The sequence below is a fragment of the Nannospalax galili genome, unplaced genomic scaffold (assembly GCF_000622305.1).
Source record: "Nannospalax galili isolate Female #2095 unplaced genomic scaffold, S.galili_v1.0 scaffold816, whole genome shotgun sequence".
Classification (NCBI taxonomy): Eukaryota; Metazoa; Chordata; class Mammalia; order Rodentia; family Spalacidae; genus Nannospalax; species Nannospalax galili.
In genome coordinates, this window is record NW_008338116.1 from 511,937 (window position 1) to 533,789 (window position 21,853).

At 38.2% G+C, this 21,853-nt stretch overlaps 1 protein-coding gene across 12 annotated transcripts in view; it reads left to right on the plus strand.

Moving 5' to 3' along the window:
• Ralgapa1 (Ral GTPase activating protein catalytic alpha subunit 1) overlaps window positions 1-21,853 on the plus strand; it is a 276,016-nt gene that overhangs the window by 50,163 nt on the left and 204,000 nt on the right. For all 12 annotated transcript variants that reach the window (XM_029563450.1, XM_029563452.1, XM_029563451.1 and 9 more), the window contains exons 6-9: window positions 1,479-1,656; window positions 6,551-6,666; window positions 15,360-15,498; window positions 17,705-17,913. In XM_029563450.1, coding sequence (XP_029419310.1) covers window positions 1,479-1,656; window positions 6,551-6,666; window positions 15,360-15,498; window positions 17,705-17,913 — 642 coding nt within the window. The remainder of the gene's footprint in view (window positions 1-1,478; window positions 1,657-6,550; window positions 6,667-15,359; window positions 15,499-17,704; window positions 17,914-21,853) is intronic.

Below are 21,853 nucleotides of genomic sequence, written 5' to 3' on the forward strand. Positions count from 1 at the left end.
AGGATCATGAGTTCAAGGTCATCTTCTTCATAGCAAGACTGAAGCCTGCCTTGGCTGCCTAATATCCCGTCTCAAAAAACAAAAAGCTGAGTGAAGCATACATGCCACTTAATTCCACTTTTTCTGAAGTTCGTTGAGTTGTTTTCAATTTATTTGAAAAAAGTTGCTTAAAATATGACTTACATACCCAAAGTGTATGAAAGTACATGGGCATTAAAAAACTATTTTGTCACTGCATTGACTCATTCCCCATGAAATATTCCTGTGTGTGGCACCCAGAAAATTATTAGTCATTTAACAAATTAGTTTTTATTTTACCATAGCTATTTTTAGGTATAAAAGACAGTAGGGGAGTTTTATGTATAAATAAATTTATAAAATACTGATTTAGTTTTTTGTTTGTTTGTTTGGTTTTGAAAACTCTTATTGCCCAGGCTGCCCATAAACCCATGATTCTCCTGCCTCAAGCCTCCCAAGTACTGGCATTTCAGGTGTGTGTTACCTCACCTGGCTCACTTTTTCTTTATCTCTCTCTGTCTGCCTATTTTGTCCATTCCCAAAGTTTTATGCTATAGGTTATATAAACTGACATATTATATGAGGAATGTTTTAGGGTCTTCAGTACAACAGTAAGCCAAGTTCTAAATTTGTAGCTAGGACGTAATTAAGTAGTAATTGAGGTAATTTCAGAGAACTTTTAAGTAACTTTAAAAAATGTGTTGTTTTTATTTTATGTGTAGAGTATATTGCTTGCATGTGTGTACCTGTGTTGTGCAATGCCCACAGAGGTCAGAAGAGGGCATCAGATTCGCTGGAACTGGAGTTACAGATGGTTGTTAGCTGTCATGTGGGTGCTAGGAATTAAACCTGGTCCTCTGTAAGACCAATCAGTGCTCTTAACCCCTAAGTCATCTCTACAGCCCCTTAAGTAACTTTTAAAAATAGTATTTAAATAAATTTTATAATTTGAATAATTTCAAAACTTTTAGGGATTAAAGCATGAATTAGCTATTCACCATGTCTCTGAACTTTTTGTAGCCAGGAGGCATCATTGGGCTGTCACTTCCTCCTTTTTGGGTTAGACTGGTGGTGATAGGAGGTAGGAAAGGAGAATGAAATAAGGAAATGGTTTTCCTGTTTTTTCACAAATGGAAATTGTTACTTTAAGAACAATTGTTAGAAACCAGGTTTATTCTGGCCTCTTCCCCCACTGCTGGGGCTTAGACCTGCTGCTTTGCATATGCTAGAGAAGGGCTCTACAACTGAGCCACGTTCCCAGCCCACATTGATTCTTACAAGTCCTTGAATTTAGAGTTGGAAATGATAGTTCTGTAGCTGCCCTGGTTATATCTACTTCCACTCTGTCTTCATCTTGTCTTTCTGGTTCTTCTACAAAAGGTCGTTCTAAAGAACTGTGTTCTTAAGAGGAAGGAAGGATTTCTATTAAAAATACTGTATTTCATTTTATTTTATTTTAGATTAGACGGGAAGGTGTTCGTCTTTTCTTGTTATGGTTGCAAGCTCTTCAGAATAACTGCGGCAAAGAACAGCTCTGCATGTTTTCATGCTTAATCCCTGGATTTTCAGCACCACAATCTGAATATGGACCTCGAACTCTAGATAATCTTATTAATCCTCCACTCAACCTTCAAGAAAGTAAGATTCGTGAGATATTATCAGTATGTGTGTGTTTTCTGTAGTTTTTAAAAAATGTGTTTACCAAACTGGGCGTGGTGGTGCATGCCTTTAATCCCAGCATTCCTAGAGGCAGGCAGATCTCTTGAGTTCAGTTGAGGCCATCCTGGTCTACATAGTAAGCCAGGGCTACAGGGAGACCCTGTCTCAAAAAGACCAAAAAAAAAGTGTTTACCCATAAACATATGGAGAGCTGGCTCAGTGCTTAAGAGCACTGGCTGCTCTTGCAGAGGACCTGGGTTCAATTCCCAGCACTCACATGGCAGCTAACAACTGTCCATAACTAATTCCAGGGGATCTGACACCCTCTTTCGGCTTCCCCAAGCATTGTATGACACAAGTGCACTTACATACATTTAGGCAATACACTCATAAAATATTTAAAATACGTGTTTATTTATGTATTTTTGTGTGTGCGAGCATGTGTGTGTGGTATATGTGCCCATGCATGGTTGTGCTTGCCCATGTGGGTGCACATGGACTGACCAGAGGTTGACATTGTGGTGTCTTCTGCAGTTACATTTCCATCTTTTTTTTCTTGTGGGGACAGAGTCTCTTATTAAATTTGAAATTTACTATTTCAGCTGGACTAGCGAGCCAGCTGCTGTCCCCAGTCCTCCTGCTCCTGCCATTTCTTCCTCGAGTTGTGCTGCTTAAAGCAGTCACCTGACTTTTTTACATGGGTGCGGGGAATCTGGACTCAGGTTCTCATCTTGTGCAGATACCACTTTACCCACTGAACCGTCTCTGTAGCACTCTGTATAGTTTCTTAATTTTTTAGAATATTAAAATGTCTGCATACTTAACAAATGGATAATCTGAGACAGTAGGTTTTTAGTATTACTTTGGTTTAATCCCTGAGGCCTACAGATTAAGACAGTTGTTGAAACATCATTTGTTACCTGGTTTCTAAGAAGAAGCACATCTCATGTCACAGGCCAGGATAGAAAAGGGTTTTTTTTTTTTTTTTTTTTTTTTTTTTTTTTTTTTGTTGAAAAAATTTTTTTTTTTTTTTTAATTTTCTTTTTGAGAGAGAGAGAGAAAGGAGAGAGGGTGGGAGGGAGAGAGAGAGGAGAGAAGAGGAGAGAGAGAGAAGAGAGGAGAGAGAGAGGAAAGAGAGAGGGAGAGAGTGAGGGAGGGAGTGAGGGAGGGAGAGAGAGAGAGAGAGAGAGAGAGAGAGAGAGAGAACCAGACAGGGAGAGATCAGCATCAGTCAGAAGTCACAGGGAATAGAAGTGCATAAATAAATGTGGGCAAGAGCTTTACTGTGGTTCCATGAGAAGGAGCAGACAAGTCAGGGAAAACAAGTTAAAAATTAGCTAGTATGGATAATTTCAGAAGGTTCTGGTACACAAAGATTGTGCCTAATTGTCTAGTACTTAGTCCTTGTGTGATTAGGACAGGAAGATAGTGGCTTGAAGTCTTAGACTAGAGGACTCTGTGGGATGTAGACTCTAGATAAATTGGTTTGCATATGAAAGCCTCTATTAGCCTTCACTACTTCTAGAAATTGCCAGCCCTACTAAGGACATTCTCTCCAGTTAGCAAAGTTCCAGATGTTGGAGAATCTGAAACACATGGCTAATACAGATACTTGATATCATATAGTGTATTTTTATATGTGGGTTTTTTTTTGTTTTTTTTTTTTGAGACAAAATCTCATAAAGCTGAAGCTAACCTTGGATTTGCTATGTGGTCAAGGATGAACTTGAATGAATGACCCTCCTGCTTCTGCCTCCCAACTGCTAGGAGGTGATGACTGTTACTCCTGGCTTTAAAATATCTTGTGTTTATGTTTCTTATGCATCATTTTATATCCTGGAATTAGTTTAGAGGTACATGGGAGTAGACGTCTGTTTTACTTTGTGTAGTAGATGACTATAAAAATACTACATATATAGGGGGCTGGAGAGATGGCTCAGAGGTTAAGAGCACTGACTGCTCTTGCAGAGGACCCGGGTTCGATTCCCAGCACCCACATGACTGGTACAAACCATCCTTAACTCAAATTTCAGGGGAATCTGAAGCCCTCTTCTGACCTCCGTGGCATTGCATGACACGAGTGCACTCATATACATGCAGGCAATACACATAAAATAAAATACTAAAAAAAAAAAAACCCTACATATAAATTGTTGTAATAAATCCCCAGTAGTATTTTCATTTGGAATTTTAATTTGTAATTTTAGAAATGTTATTTAACTTTTGCTTTTTTTAATTAGTGAATCCTTGTCCTTTTTTTACTTTAAGATTTTCACTATTACTTTTCTTTATTTCTTTAGTTTTCTTCTCCTTGTATTACTTCCGCTTAAATAACAAAGTAGTTTTTCTTTTTGTTTATTTTATTTTATTTTATTTTTTATTTTTTTTTTCTTTTTTTGGTCTTTTTGAGACAGGGTCTCCCTATAGCCTCTGCTGGCCTCGAACTTGGTATGTAGACCATGGTGGCCTTGAACTCACAGAGATCTACCACAACCGCTCTGTTTATATGTTTATATAAAACTGTCTATATATTCTTTCACTAGCAAGCAATTATTGTATAGATTCTGTTAGTTGACTAAGGCTGCAGTACCAAAATACCACAGACTGAGTGAGTGGTTTCAAGGGTAGACACATACTGTCTAGATACCTCTAGTTCACAATCAGGTGCTGACAGGTCCAGTTTCTGGTGAGGCCTCTTCTCAGCTTGCAGACTGCACCTTCCCATTGCATGCTCACATGACCTTTTCCTTTGTGTCTTGCATGCATGTGCACAGAGTGAGCCCTCTGATGTCTCCTTTTTTATATCTAGGCTTATCCAATTCAGGCAGAACCCTAATAACCTCATGGTAACCATACATTCAGTCTTTGTGTTCTGTTGGATGTTTCATCTTACTGTAATATTTCTAAAAATTATACTCTTTGGAGTAAAGCAAATGATATCTGTAGCATAAAGTGTATAAATGAAACAACTCAAGTAGATTTCTTAAGTCTGCCTGTTTGCACACAGTCATTCTAAAGTATCTAACCAATGTTTCATGAGCACTCTTTCCTTTGAATCACTGTCATCCTATCCCTGTGTGCTTTCTTTTGTAACAGTTCTTTAAATTATTTTATTTATTATTTTTATTTTATGTGTATGAGTGTATCACCTCATGTATGTGAGTGCACCCGTGTTGTGCAGTGCCCAGAGATCAGAAGAGGGCTTCGGATTCCCCTGGAACTGGAGTTAAGGACAGTTTGTAGCCACCATGTGGGTGCTGGGACTGGAACCTGGGTCCTCTGCAAGAGCAGTCTGTGCTCTTAACTGCTGAGCCATCTCTCCAGCCCCTCATTTGTAACAATTTTTATGGCTGACCTTTTAAAATTAGCTTCACGTGCATTTAAAAAATATTCATTTAATCGTTTTGCCTACATTGTATGTAAGTGCACCATGTGCAAGCAGTGCCCATGCAGGCCAGAAGGGGGTATTGGATCCCCTGGAACTGGAGTTACATAGTGTTAGCCATCATGTGGGAGATGGGAACTGAACCCTTGTCCTCTGTGAGAGCAGAAAGTGCTTTTAACTGCTGAGCCAGCTCCTCACATGCATTTTTCATCAACTCTTTTACCTTCAGTTTTTGAGAATAGAAGTTTTATTCTTCAGTTTACAAAGAAAAGTTGTGCGTGTGTGTGTGTGTGTGTGTGTGTGTGTGTGTGTTGTACCACATGCATACAGATACCTGCAGAGGTCAGAAGAATATGTTGCAACCTGGGTCCTCTGTAAGAACAGTATAGTTTCTTAACTGTTGAGTCATCGCTCCAGCCCCAAGAACAGAAGTTTTGCTTTTTATTCTGCAGGGCATAGAAAATATGGACTATTTATATATCTTTAAGAAGTTCACGAGTCTTAGTGGGAGCTTTATAGCTTCACACAAAAAGGCACCAGTAATATAATATGAGGAAAGAGTGGTCAAAAAAACATCCAGAGTACAGGTGATAGAGATGGTGCTTTTATTTTTTTTATTTATTCATGTGTGAATGTGAATGTATTGTCGGCATGTGTGTAAAGTGTACCATGTCATGCAGTACCCACGGAGGTCAGAAGAGGGTGTCGGATCTCCTGGAATTAGAGTTATGGATGGTTCTTGGCCGCCATGTGGGTGCTGGGAATAGAACCTGGGTGCTCTGTAAGAGCAGCCAGTGCTCTTAACCACTGAGCCATTTCTCCAACCCCCAAGATTACACTTTTAAAGAATAAGCTTTTTAGGTTAAGTGTTAGAAATAACATGCAGTGTATTATTTTAGAATTGAGATTATGCCTCTGTTGTGGGCTTACTTGGGTAATATTCATTTGAGGCAAGTTTTAAGACCTGCCTGTGTTGAACTAGTTACTGAGTGTACTGCTTAGGAAATATCTGAGAGAATTTAGTTGATTTTTTTTTTGCATTAATATTTGTTACAATGAGTTTTTTATTATCTAAAAGTTAAAAAGTGTAAATTCCTCATAAATGTAGCCAGAATGTTAATTTAATGATAAGCACATTATTGTTAGTGCTTCTCATCATATTGTTTTATTTCATAATGGACACTCCTGGTGTGAATCTACAATCACCAGGAGTTCTTTAGTGAGATCTGTGTCGCCTTAATCACTGCATGTCTGTTCATCCCTATGCCGTTTCCTTACAATCAAGGAGTCACAGAACAGGCACTTTTTAAGTTTATGATGGTTACAGGCTGTCAGGGTAGGTCACTGTAACCTTAAATTTATTCAACACTCAATCATTAGAAATTTTTAAAACAGTTTTCATTGCATACATGTTTTGCTAAATTTCATTTAGTTGTATTTTTGTATTATTTGTCTTATGATTATACTATTCTTTTTTTCTTTGCATAGCCCAAGTAACTATAGAGGAAATCACACCTCTTGTTCCCCCACAATCAGGAGATAAAGGACAAGAAGATCTCACAAGTTATTTTCTTGAAGCACTTTTAAAATATATAGTAATTCAGGTATGTGTTATCTTTTCACTGTATATGTACATGGCTTTTTCTTTGTATACTGGCATGCATGAGCACACAGAGTCCTCTGATATTTCTTCTTATGAAAAGATACTCTTCCTTAACTATCTGATGTGGGTAATTTTCCCTTCTTTTGCCATTATTTTGTTATAGTAGATATTTGCTTATTTTCTTAAAGGAAGAGTAACAGATTTCTACTTTTAAAAATGTATGCTACACCGCTGGACATGGTGGTGCACGCCTTTAATCCCAGCACTTGGGAGGCAGAGGCAGGCGGATCTCTGTGAGTTCAAGGCCAGCCTGGTCTGCATAGTGAGTTCCAGGACAGCTGGGCCTACAGCAAGACCCTGTCTCAAAAAGACCAAAAAAAAAAAAAAAGTATGCTAAGCCAGACGTGATGGCACATGCCTTTAATCCCAGTCAGAGGCAGGTGGATCTCTGTGAATTCAAGGCCAGTCTGGGCTTACATAGTGAGTTCTAGGTTAGCTGGGGCTACTGAGAGACCCTGTCTCAAAAAGACCAAAAAAAAAAAAAAGAAAGAAAAAAATGTATGCTACTATCCTTTCCTCAAATAAAAGTTACTAGAATGATTATGAAACTCTCAGGGAGCTGAAGAGAAAAAATATTATGAAGTAGATTCTTACATGTTTGTGTCATGTGTACTTATCATGTGTGTGCAGGTGTGCATGCATACTTTGTGTTCAGAGATCAGAGGTTATCTTCAGGTGTCTTCAATCTTATTTTTTGAGACAGGGTCTCCCACTGAACCTGGAGCTCATCATCAGTTGAGCTAATGTGGCTGGCCACTGAGCTTAAGGGATCTGCTTCTCTCTGTCCCACCTGAATGCACCCGCAGTCCATGGCTTTTTACTTGGGTGCCTTAGATCCAAACTCAGGTCTTCATGCTTGCACAGCAGGTTCTTTACCAACTGAGCCATCTTCCCAACCCTGTAAAGTAGGCTCTTGTACTTAAACCTTATATGAGCCAGTTGGACTTATTTTTTAATCCTCTAATTTATAGCAGCTCTGGTACTTTAAATGAAAAACTATAAACTGATTTAGGATCATTCTCTCAAGATGTAACAATTAGAGAAGGAATTGGGGAAAAGTGATTTACATTTAAACCTATTCATAACTTTTGAAATTTGAGGAACATGTACTTGGTAAAGAAAACTATTCATCTCTTGATATCAAATGTGCATGTCCTTTTAGCACATACATATTCTTTTTTTTTTTTTTTTTTTTTTTTTTTTTTTTTAAACAGGGTCTCCCTGTAGTCCCAGCTGACCTGAACTCACTATGTAGACCAGTCTGGCCTTGAACTCACAACGATCCGCCTGCCTCTGCCTCCCGAGTGCTGGGATTAAAGGAGTGCGCCACCACACCCGGCACATATTCTTTTTATAATTATTCAAAGTATAAAACATTCTTTATACTTCCAGAACAAACAATGTTATTTTGGATCCTGAGCCAGATTACTAGGCTTTGAATGCTGATTCCACATCTTAGTAATAGTGCAACCTTTGTCATGTTACTGAACAATTCTACACTTTCCTCGTTTGTAAAAGAATAGCCATTCTATTTGAGGTTTAGTGCAAAGTGCTAAGAGTAAAAAGAGGTAGAATGCAGTAAGTATCCTGTGATGGGTACTTGTAACTGTCATTATTTAAAACTTTTATGCTTCATATAAAGTTTTAAAACTGCCTTACTGGTTAATAGAGATTTAATTTGCTATACAGTAAATTTTGACATTTGATAAATCTTTCCCTCCCTCCCTCCCTCCCTTGTTTTCTCCCTTCTTCCCTCCCTTGTTTCCTTTTTGTTTTGGAACTACCTATATAGCCCAGCCCAGGCTGGCCTCAAATCATAATCCCCCTGCCTCAGCCTCTGGAGTGCTGAGATTGCAGGTGTGGGCCACAGGGCCCAGTCGCAACATAATGAATTTTGTTAAATTAAAAAAAAATCACACATTCCAGATAAGGAACACTAACAGCCTCAGAAATTTCCTTGAATCTCTTTATAATCTATCGTTTTGCAGTACTGTCCCTCATACAACCATTGATAAGATTTTTATTGTATTTCATATAAATGGATCATATAATTTGTATTCATTTTTATTCTGGCATCTTTTTCAGCATAATTATTTAGGAATCATCCATAGTCTTGTGTGGATCAATAATTTGCTTCTTGAAGAAATAATTTAAACTTATTTTTTTTATTTTAATTTTGTTTTTGTCTTTGAGACAGGGTCTCCCTGTAGCCCCAGCTGACCTGGAACTTGCTGTGTAGATCAGGCTTGTGTTGAACTCACAGAGATCCACCTGGCTCTGCTTCCCAAGTGCTGGGCTTAAAGGTGTACACCACTGGGCCTGGCAAATTTATTTTTTAAAAATAATTTGTTATTTTTATTTTGTGTGTATGAGTGTATTGCCTGCACGTATGTAAGTGCACCCATGTCACGAAATGCCCATGGAGGTCAGAAGTGGATGTTAGGGACAGCTATTAACCACCATGTGGGTGCTGGGAACTGAACCCAGGTCCTCTGTAAGAGCAGCCAGTGCTCTTAACCACTGAGCCATCTCTCCAGCCCCTCAATTTATATTTTTGAATAATTTCACACATGTATACAATGTGTTTTGGTCATAACTACCCCTTCCTACTCCGTCCAACTCCCCCTGGAACTTTCTACCTATCTTCTTCCCAACTTCATATCCTATTATTACTATTATTATTAGTAACCTCCTGAGTCTAGTCAGTATTGACCATATATGCATAGGTATTGGGTCATTATTGTTATTATTATTATTATTAATCTCCTGAGTCTAGTCAGTATTGACCATATATGCATAGGTATTGGGTTGTTATTATTATTATTAGAACCTATCTGTAGACATAGTTGTAAAGAAAAGTGATGCCTGAGTCTAGTCAATATTGACCATATATGCATAGGTATTGGGTCATCTTCTAGGGCATGGGAACCTATCTGTAGACATAGTTGTAAAGAAAAGTGACCCACCCTCCTTCAGCAGCCATCAGTTACCACTAACTCCTTTGCTAGGGATGGGGCCTTGGGAGCCATTCTCCTGTCAATGCTTTAATTTCGACTGTCTTGATTTTGTGTGGATCTTTTGCGGGTGACCACAGCTGCTGGGAGTTGATGTGTTATACCCAGAAGATAGCATTTCATAGCCCCCTTCCCCTATGCTCTGGCTTTTACATTCTTTTTAGTTCCTTATCCTAAGTGTTTCCTGAGCCCTGGATGTGGTTATAGATGATCCATCTATGGTTAACACTCAATAGTCCCTTATTCTCAGTTCTTTGACCAGTTTTGAATCTCTGCATTAATCACTACTCACTGTAAAAAAGAAGCTTTTCTATTTGAGAGCAGCACAGATCTATGGGTATAAATGTACATATTAAGAAGGCAGTTTTGACAACATGATCATTTAGTGAAACACTACCAGTGGTTCCTCCTCTAGGACCTGTGGTCTCCCCAGTCATGGGCTTTTGATCAGGTTTGCAGTACCAGACATGAAATGGCTCTTGAGGAGCAGGCCTCAAATCCATTTCAGAAAATGGTTGGTTATCCCCCAAACGATCATGCTCCTATTTCACCAGTGGCACAACTGGCCTGTCAGGGCAGTATTGTAGTATGTAGGCTCCAGTGCTGGGTAAAACATCAATATGTCCTTTTCTGCCTCAGCAGCCTGCATAACACCTTCTAGCACTATGTAAATTAGCCAACAGGGAGAGAGTTTCCTGGTTAGTTTGAAACTGGTTTTTTATGCCCTATATCCAAAGTGCATGTCAGTAATAGGGTCTTACCATTTCCTTTTTACTCTTGAGTAGATTCTGTTGTGTGCCATAATTATCTTATAATCTGGTTCATGATCATTCAGGTTGTCTTCAGGTTTTCACTCATCGAAATAAAACTACTGCAGATATCAGTAAAGAAATCTTCATATTGGAAATAAGCATTCTCCCTTGAGTAAATGTCTAGGAGTAGAATTTCTGGATGATACAGTAGATACTAACTTTGTAAGAAACTGTCACACTGTTTTTCAAATGATTGTACCTTTTTATGTTTCACCAGTAATGTGTGAGACTTATAGTTGTTTCCTATCCTTACTAACAGTATTGTTCACTCTAAATTGTAGTCATTCTTATGAGTGTATATTGGTATCATATTTGTGAAATTTCATTTCCTAACTGCTGATAGTGGCCCAAGTATGTTATGTACCTGCCGTCTTCTTGGGTGAAGTGTCTATTCATTTCTTTGACACATTTTTAAATTAAGCCATCTGTCATATTAAGTGTAAGTAGTTTTAAAAAAATATTTTATTATTTTTATTTTGTGTCTATGAGTGTATTGCCTACATGTATGTGAGTGCACCTGTGTCGTGCAGTGCCGTGGAGGTCAGAAGAGGGCTTCAGATTCCCCTGAAACTGGAATTAAGAATGGTTTGTAGCAGCCATGTGGGTGCTGGGAATTGAACCCGGGTCCTCTGCAAGAGCAATCAGTGCTCTTAACCGCTGAGCCATCTCTCCAGCCCTAGTAGTAAGGTTTTAAATACATAATTTAGATAGAATTCCTTAGATACATTTTATAAAATTTTCTCAGTCTTCATTTTCATAGCATACTTTTTTGTTGTTGATTGATCTGATTTTGCTGTTTTGAGACAGGATCTCACACTACAACTGAGGCCTATCTGCCTTCCAAGTGCTAGTGTAAGCATGCAGCACCACATCAAGTGTCACAGCAGGTTTTTTCTTTTGTTTTTTTCCTAAAAGACAGGGTCTCCTGTATCCAGCCTGGCTTTGAACTGCCTGTGTAGCTATTTATGATCTCGAATTCCTCATTCTCTTGCTTTTGCCTTCTAAGTGTTGGAATTACAGGTATATACTTCTGTGCCTAAGCCTGGAACTCAGAGCTGCCTGCCTGTGCATGTGCCACCATGCCTGGCCCTGAAAACTCTTTTTAAAAAATTAATTATTATTAGTGCACGCGTGTGTGTGTGTGTGTGTGTGTGTGTGTGTGTGTGAGGTTAGGAGCACAGCAAACATGTGAAAGTAAAGGACAACTTGCAGGAGTCAGTTTTCTCCTTCCATTATGTGGGTTACAGGGATTGAACTCAGATGGTCAGGCTTGGCACAAGCAAGCATAGATACTTGCATGCCATGACATATGTGGAGGTCAGAGGACAATTTTTGGAGGTTCATATTCTCCTTTCACTGTGGGTTCTGGGCATTGAACTTGGGTCACCAGGCTTGTGTTGCAAGTGCTTTTGCCTGCTGAGCCATTTTGCTGGGTGTCTTTATCTTCTTTTGAAGAAGAAATGCTTTTTAACTTTGATAAAGTCCAGTGGATCAATTTTTTTCTTTCATGACTCCAACCTTTGATGTTGCTTCTAAGAAAAAAATTTTTTTCTAATCCAATGTCACAAAGGTATTCTCGCTCTTTCTTTTTTTTTTTTTGAGACAGGGTTTTCCTGTTGTCCCAGCAGGCCTGGAATTCTCTGTATAGACCAGTCTGGTCCAACTCACAGAGCTCCACCTGCCTCTACTTCCAGAGTGCTGGGATTAAAGGCACGAGCCACCACACCTGGCAATATTCTATTTTTTTAAATAAATTTTATGATTTCTTTTGAGGTTTGTGGTTTTTTTTTTAATTGAATTTCGATGTATCTGCAATGTTGATCTTGAACCTTTGATTAAGGTTGTATATATATCTGGTTTTTCAGTGTAGTAATACTCTTTTTTTCTTTATAGTTAAGAAGTATTTTTGGAAATACTTTGTAACTGTGTAACTTCATCAAAATTTTACTCATACATTTTAGTATCCATTGAAGATTTTGGCTGAATTCTTTCTCTGATACCTGCCAACTAATAATCGTTTGAAGACAGCTTTATTGTGATGTCATGTACATGGAGTCTAGCTCCATTCCAAGGAATGTACACCTCAGTGAATTTAAAAAAATATTTTTAAAGAATTAGGAAACATTTAAAGTATAATCACAGTTGTCACTACAAATATTTTTGGAATATTTTAGTCTCCCCTAATAGGAAACCTAAAATCCATAAAAAGTCAGCCCTAGCTAGGTATGGTGACACACACCTTTCATCCCAGCACTTGGGAGGTGTATCTCTGTGAGATCAAGGCCACCCTGGGCTACATAGTGAGTGCCAAGACAGCTGTGGCTACAGGAGACCCTGTCTCAAAAAAAACAACAAAAAACTAAAAAGCAAAATGAATAACAGAAAAGTCAGTCTTCATATCCCCACATCCCTGTCTCCTGCTCTAGGCAAACACTAATCTACTTTCTGTCTTTATTCTGACATTTTATATGAGTAAACATACAGTGAAGTGAAAATGGACTCATACATTACTTTCTTTTTTTTTTTTTTTTTTTTTTTTTTTTTTTTTTTTTAAACAGGGTCTCCCTATAGCCCCAGCTGTCCTGGAACTCACTATGTAGACCAGGCTGGCCTTGAACTCACAGAGATCCGCCTGCCTCTGCCTCCTGAGTGCTGGGACTACAGGCATGTACCCCCACGCCCGGTACATTACTTTCTTTTTGACTGGCTTCTTTTACATAGCAAATGTTAGGAAATTCATTCATGTTTTAGCATGATCAGTACTTTTATTACTTGATAATGCTCCATTGTACATATATGCCCCATATGTATCCCTTTATCAGTGGGATATTTGAATTTCTCCTCATTTTAGCCAGTGTTAAAACATAATCCCATCATTGCATCTATATTCATCTAGGCTAGGTACTATCTGCAAGAGTTTTCTTCCCTCCCCATTTATTTATTCATGTAATTAATTGTCTCAACACCAGCTCATGGTTTCCTGTGACGCCTTCTGTTACTCTTTGTTATCGTTACATGTTTTGATGTTCGTCTTGTCCTAGATTGGTCAGTGGAAGCTTCCTTAAGATGATTTCTATGCATTTTGAATTGTCTCCAATTCTTTAAAAATGATATATTTTTATATATTTCATATATATAATTGTATATCAACATATGTAGTTTATATAATTCTTTAAAAATTTAAATAAATGCCGAGCATGGTGGTGCACACCTTTAATCCCAGCACTTGGGAGGCAGAGGCAGGTGGATCTTTGTGAGTTCAAGGCCAGCCTGGTCTACATAGTGAGTTCCAGGACAGCTGGGGCTACAGGGAAACCCTGTCTCAAAAAGACCCCCCCAAAAAAATTTTTTTTAATTACATTTTTTTTTAGTCTGTGGGCTGGGAGTAAGGTATGCATGTGCCATGGTATGCATATGGACATTAGAGGACAGCTTGTGGGAGTTGGTACTTCATTTCTTTTCTTCCAACATATGAGTCTCATGGAATCGAACTCAGGCCTTTAGACTTGGTGACAAGTATCTTTTACTGAGCCATCTAATCAGCCCCCAATGTAGTTCTTTACTGCCCGGCAGAGCAAAATGTTTCCATCTTACCTTGAACCTTCTTTGCTCTACTCTAGAGAATTGTATTTAGAATCCAAGACCCAATCACTTGGGATGCTCATTACTGTCAATACTGGACATCGCTATCCCTTGATCCTCTTATTAATTAAAGTTAAAGAATAAATACATACACACATATCATCTCTCTTCCTCCATCCTCCATGACAAATTTACTTCACAGTCTCAATGTATTATTTAGTCAGCCTTCTTGAAGGTAATTATATTTCCCCAAATCACCATTTCCAAGCTCTGCAGATGCTCTCCTTAACTTGATTGGGTTCTGTTATCTCACTCTAGGCCTTTGCAAGCCCCCATCTTAGATATCTTTCTCGTCTTACTGTAACTCATAATAGTATAATTATACTTCTCTGCGTCCCCCTGTCCCTCCTCCTCCCACTTCATGGACATTCTCATATATCTCAAGCTCAGAGTTTCCATTGAACTGCTGCCTTTCCTGAATACCCTGCTTCCTCTGCTTGTACTTTGATGATCTACACTTGACCACTATGTGTGCACACTCATATCCCTGGCCACATGTGCCTATGTGTTTAACCAGAATTATTCAGGAAGGGATAGAGAGGAAAGAACACTAATACCTCTGTCATTAATTCAGCCAAATGAGTAATTTTTCACAGTTTTGCAGTACAGTTTAGTTCTAAAATTTTTGAAATGTATGTAACATGTTTGTGTATTAGACCACATGATTAGAAGAAGCATTTCACTAAAGAATGAAATACAATCAAAGCACACTGTATAGGCATGTATGGAAATTACATAATGAAGCCCTATTGTACAATTAATGTGTTAATAAAAATAAAGAATGGACTTTATATACTATCATCTTCACAATATAGTAGTTCAGTATATCATAATCTTTTACAAATTTGCTTATAAGAGCTAATAATTGGGGCTGGAGAGTTGGCTCAGCGGTTAAGAACACTGGTTGTTCTTGCAGAAGACCTGGGTTTGAATCCCAGCACCCACATGACAGCTAACAACTGTGTGTAACTCCAGTTCCAGGGGATCCTACAGCCTCTTCTGACCTCTGTGGCCATTGCACAACACAGGTGCACTTACCTACATGCAGGCAATACACGCATACACATAAAATAAAAATAATAAATTTTTTTAAAAACGAGCTAATAATTGTATTTAAGAAAGTCTGTCTCAGGTTCATTCTAATTTTTTTCTTTTTTTTTTTTTAGGTAAAAAGTTTAGAATGGAAGAACAAAGAAAACCAAGAACGAGGATTTTCATTTTTGTTTTCACATTTTAAGAAATATTACTTGCCTTATATTTTCCCAAACATCTGCAAGGAGAACAGCTTATATCATCCTGTACTTGGTAGGTAAAATTTAGAATTTTATAAAAGATCGTATATAAGAATAAAAGATCTCTCATTGTAAAGTTGGCCTTTGTTACCACACTTACTATTTGCTTCATTTGTACACATGATAGATTCATACTGAAAGTGGATTTATAGTAACAGGAAATTTTCATTGAGAATGAGGAAGATTTATTTAAAACTTGCTCTCTCGAGTTCATCTATTAGAAGAGTTAGCCCAATAAATTAAACTGAGTTCTGATGCTTCTATGACCCTTAGAATCTATGTGTGCTTTTTTCTTTTTGAGAAAAGGCTTTGTAAGATGTCTAGCTTGGCCTGGAATTTGGTACATAGCCCAAGTTAGCCTCAAATTTGTAATCTTCCTGCCTTAGCCTCCTGAGTGCTGGATTACAGGCGTGAAACACCACACCTGACTTTAGACTATATATTGTGACTATTTTTTCTAGGGCTTCTCACAGGTTCAGTCAAGGATTAATCATACTGCGTAAATAGTTCCATTGTATCAATTTTTTTGGGGGGGGGTATTTTTCAGACAGGGTCTCCCTGTAGTCCCAGCTGGCCTGGAACTCACTATATAGACCAAGCTAGCCTCAAACTTACAGAGACCTGCCAGCCTCTACCTTCCAAGTGCTCGGATTAAAGGTGTGTACCACCATGCCCGGCCTATTGTATCTTTTTATCATTTCTTACCCAATTTTTAGTGGCTTCACCAAATTATCTGTTGAGGCCTTGATTGTTAGAGCCTTGTGGACAAATCCGGATTAGAGGCAGACATGTGCCAAATACCAAAGGCAAGTGATAAATTTGTTTATAGAAATGTCTGTTTTGCAGAAAGCTATTCCTTATGACAAGTTTAGGCAGCTAGCAGACTCACAAAGCTTCATGCTATGCATGACTTCAAAATGTATGTATGCTGTTAGGTAAAGTGAGCTCTCACTAATTTTATGTAGTTTGGAAAGTTTTTTGTAATTTCACAGGATTCACTGAAATTTTTCCTTTGTTTTAGGTAAAAGTTTTTCTTTAATTGAAAAAATTTATTTATTTATTTATTTATTTATTTATTTATTTAGAGACAGGGTCTCAGCCTATAGCCACAGTTGGCTTGGAACTAATTATGTAGACCACTCTGGTCTCAAACTCACAGAGATCCATCTGCCTCTGCTTCCTGAGTACTAAAGATTTATTTTATTTTTAAAATCATGTGTTTGTGCGTGTATGTATGTGGGTATATGCATATGAATACAGGCCAGAGGATGGGATCATATCCTTTGGAGCTAGAGGTTGTTGTGAGTCACTCAATGTGGGTGCCAGGAAATGAACATGGGTCCTCTGGAAGAGCAGTGTGTACTCTGAGCCATCCCTCCACCATGCTGCTCCCTCCCTCCCCCTTTTATAAGCGCAGGCTGGCATCAAAATTACCACATGGCCCAGCTCAAATCCTCTTGCCTCAGCCTCACAAGAGCTGAGATTACAGGTATAGGCCATTGTGGCATCTCCTTGAACATTTTGATGCTACTTTGTGAAAAGACATGTTTCTGTGTATTAGCCTAATACGTGGCTTATTCTTCTAGTTCCATGCTGACATTTAACAAATTTGTAAAACATTTATGAACACTTTTTTTAAACTTTTAAAAAAATTTTTATTTTTATTTTATGTGTATGCATGTATTGCCTGCATGTAGGTAAGTGCACCTGTGTCATGCAATGCCACGGAGGTCAGTAGATGACATCAGATCCCCTGGGACTGGAGTTACGGACAGTTGTTAGCTGCCATGTTGGTGCTGGGATTTGAACCTGGGTCTTCTGCAAGAACGCAGTGTTCTTAACTGCTGAGCCATCTCTCCATCCCCTTATGAACACTTCTAAAACCAGTGTAGCATCAAAATATTTCCTCAGAAGTTTAAAAATAGCAGACTAGAGAGATGGCTCAGCAGTTAAGAGCTCTTGCTGCTCTTGCAGAGGCCCTAGGTTCGGTCCCAGTATCCATATGGTGGCTCAGAATGGGCTATAACTTTAATTCCAGGGAACGCGACCTTGGCAGGTCTTCTGGCCTTGGCAAACACCAGGCATGTATGTGGTACACATACATATGTGAAAGCAAACATTCACACACACGAAAAAAAGTTTAAGATTCTAGATTTATCTTAGAATAAATGCTTTTGTATTTCATGTTTTGTTTTCCATTCATGTTACATGTTACATAGATATCCCCCAGATGAGACCAAAGCCACATTATGTGATGATAAAGAAGGATGCTGAAACCAATGAAGCAATCTATTGTACAAAGGAGCCTTTCATTAAAGCTCGGGTTATTGTCATTCGTTGGCTGGTTTCTTTCTGGCTGGAGCCAAAACCACATACAGTACCTAATATTCCAGGGATGGAAGGTGAAGTCTTGCCAAAGAATATTCAGGTAATACACAAATAAAGAAACATTATTAAAGTTAGAAAAAGGTTCTTTAGATTTGGCTTACTGATTTCAATTACCTTAGGTATATAGAACATTTAGAATGAATAATAGTGATATTTTATTAGCATAAATATATTTTGTATTCCAAAATTTAACTGTTACTATAGAAGTAGTATTTTTCTTAGTAGAAAATAAAGCTTGAGATATACAGAAGATATTTCAGCCATGTATTTTTCTTATCTTCCAACTTAATTCAGTAGTTGAATTGCATAATGGTCTCCTTTATTCACAAAGAATATGGTCTAAAATCCCTGGGTCATAGTCTGCTATGCTTTTTCCTAGTCAGTGTGTGATAAAGTTTACTTTAGGCACAGTAAGAGATTAACAATAGTAAGTAAAACACACATACACAATTTAAAAAATGTGGCATAATAAAAATTATTTAAAACATGAATTTTTTTGTTACTGTAATTCTGTTTAATTCTTTTGGATCACATTTGACTGTACATCTAAAAGCATGAAAACAAAACCAAAGGCCAGGTGTGGTGGCACATGCCTTTAATCCCAGCACTTGGGGGGCAGAAGCAGGTGGATCTCTGTGAGTTCAAGGCCAGCCTGGAGACCCTGTTTCAAAAAGACCAAAAGAAAAAGAAAAAAAAAACCCAAAACCAAGGATGAGGGAGAACTGCTGTATGGTACTAAAATTATTCTAAATTATACGAACACATTTTTATAAGTAGAATTATAAACTCAAACAGTAGGATTATGCTAATCCTTTTTAATTTTTTTTTTGTGTGTGTGTGTGTGTGTAGAAGCCAGTGGTCAACCTCAGGCATCATCCCTCAGGAGTTGTCCACCTTGTTTTGTTTTTTTTTTGTTTTTTGTTTTTTATTTTACATGGGGTCTTTAACTCAGACCTGGGGCCCACTGATTATGCTAAACTGACAGGTCACAGAGGCCCAGGATCCTCCTGTCTTTGCCTCCTTGATGCTGGGATTATAAGCACAAATACCACACTTGGCTTTTTACATGGGTGCTGGGGCTTGAACTCAGGTTCTCATGCTTGCACAGCACTTGCTACTGAACTATCACCTCAGCCTCATCCTTTTTAATTTCTAATGTTCAGAGAATGCTAATATAAAATCCTGCCCCAAATCTCTTCATTTTTCAACAGACACTGAATCTAGAAATGCAATGGAAAAATCAAATAGCTATTCAGTGGAGGAACTAGTATTTTAAATTTGTTTTGTTTTGCTTGAGACAGGGTCTTCCTGTAGTCCCAGCTGGCCTGGAACTCACTTTGAGGACCAGGCTAGCCTATATCTCACAGAGATCCCCCTGCCTCTGCCTTTTGAGTGCAGGGATTAAAGCCATGCTCTACTGTGTCTGGCTTAAATTATTTTTAAATTAAACAGTTCATCTCCTCTTTACATTTCTTTTTCATGTTTTCTTTTACCACATTTTGTGTTTTCTTCAACTCATGTATAGTACAGTACTTTTTTTTAGTGTTATTTTCCTTTTTTCAGATTTAATTTCATTTTTGAAATTTTTAACTTTCTGTGTAGTTTATATATGAGTTTATGTGTGTGTTGTGTGAGTGTGTACATGTATGTATACAGGTACATGTATGTGCATATATGTATGAAGGCAATGTTAGATAACTTTCCCATCACTCTCATCCTTCTTTAAAAAGATTTATTATTTTATGTGTTTGAATATTTGCCTATATGTATATATGTGCACCACATGCATCCCTAGTGCCTGCAGAAGCCATAGAAAGGCATCGGAGCCCCTGGAACTGGAACTGTTAGCCTCCATGTGGGTGCTAAGAACCAAACCTGGGCCCTCTGCAAGAACAGCCAGTGCTCTTAACCTCTGAGCCATCTCTCCAGTCATCATTTTGTCTTTTTTGAGACAGAGACATTCACTGAACTGGAACTCATTGATTGAGTTAGGTTGGCTAGCCAGTGAGCCACAGGGATCTGCCTATCTCTGTTCCCCTGACACTGGAGTTAAAGATGCACTTCACCACTGTGTCTGGCTTTTAAGTGGGTGCTGGGGAGGAATTGAACTAAGATCCTCATGCTTTTATGGTATTCACTGTAGAGACTGAACTAGCCACAGGTTTTAGATTTTTAAAAAAATTTTGTGTGTGTGTGTGTGTGTGTGTGTGTGTGTGTGTCCACAGAGTCCAGGAAAAGGTGTCCGATCTTCTGGAGCTATAACTACAAGAGGTTGTGAGCTTCCCAACTTGGGTTCTGGAAATGAGACTCTGGTCCTTTGCAAGAGCAGTATTCACTCTTAAGTGCTGAACAATCTCCACCCATAGCTTTTGAATCTTTAACTGTGTGTTTTTGTATAATTCCTTATATTGTTGAAAAATAGAGTGGGGGTATAAAGTTTGTTTGGTTGATGAGAGTTCATAAAATTTGACTTTTATTCCCCTAGTGTTTTTGTTTTTTTTTCTTAATCCTGTGGTAGATAACATGGTATGAAAAAACTTTGTTCCAACTTGCCTACAAAAGATTTATTTAAAAACTCTCAAATTGAACTATTTTTTTCGTTCTAGAAAAATCATAGCCTTTCTGTTTTGGAGGCATGTTTAAGATAATTTATTTAAACTCTATTTTATGGATGACAAAACTGAACATAAAATTGAATACCTTAACAAACAGTGATGTCTATACCATGCAGAAGTGCTGTACCTCCCTACCATATAATAGTAGTCATTTACCCTGTGCAGAGGTGTTTGGTTTTCCTAGAGTTACCATCTTCAGCCTTAATTAATATTCCGTATATATAATAATGAAGTTTGTCTCAAAATTCCAAAGATTTTCTTTTAGTTTTATTTCTACATTTTATGTCATAAATCTTTGGATTCTTTCTTTCTTTCTTTCTTTCTTTCTTTCTTTCTTTCTTTCTTTCTTTCTTTCTCTTTCTTCTCCCTCTTTCCTTCCTTCCTTCCTCCCTTTTTTTTAATGGAGCTTTTTGCTGCTCTCATATCCCCCCCTTGAAGAGGTAACCCTAAAATTTTTAAGGGGTTAGATAAGATTTCTTTTCTTTTCTTTTCTTTTCTTTTCTTTTCTTTTCTTTTCTTTTCTTTTCTTTTCTTTTCTTTTCTTTTCTTTTCTTTTCTTTTCTTTTCTTTTCATCTTTTAGCTCCAGCTGGCCAGGAGCTTGCTATGAAGACCAGGCCAGCCTTGATCTCACAGAGATCTGCCCACCTCCCAAGTGCTGAAATTAAAGGCGTGCACCACCACACTTGGCAAATCTTTGGTCTTTTGGGACAGGATCTCATTGTTTAACCCTGGCTGGCCTACTATTCTCTATATAGACCAGATTAGTCTGTAACTCATAAAGATCCACCTGCCCCTTCTGAAGAGCTGGGATTAAAAGCATGTGCCACCAGTAACACAGAAGGCTACAGGTGGCTAAAGTATAGACAATAAGAGAATGCAGACTCCCTGGATAAGACTCCTATATTATATATTAAACCTTACCCCACCCACGGCTCAGGGCCCATTGGGAAAGGGGGGCCAGAAAGAGTCTAAGAGCCGGGGTGGTGCTTGGTCACAAGGAAACAGAGTCTTCCAGGCTTCTGGGAACTTGCTCATAAGAATTTACAGCATGCACAAAACCCATGCAGATTCAGTCAGGCAAAAACCCAGTATACAACTAGGGAAATGGACAGAAGGCCTCAACCTTAGTGGAGGAAATTCTGGCAGCTGATGACTGTTGGGTGAGGGAGAGTTAGTCTTCTTTAAGGTAGTGATACTAGATAGGCTGACGAGATGCCACTGGATGAACTTACACAGAGGGGTATCTGGGTATACAAATTTGACAGAACCCATGAAATCCTGTGGGCGGGCTATGAGAGAGGTGAAGATAGGGGAGGGGGTCTAAATACGATCAAGATATATGAAATGCACAAAAATTCAATAAG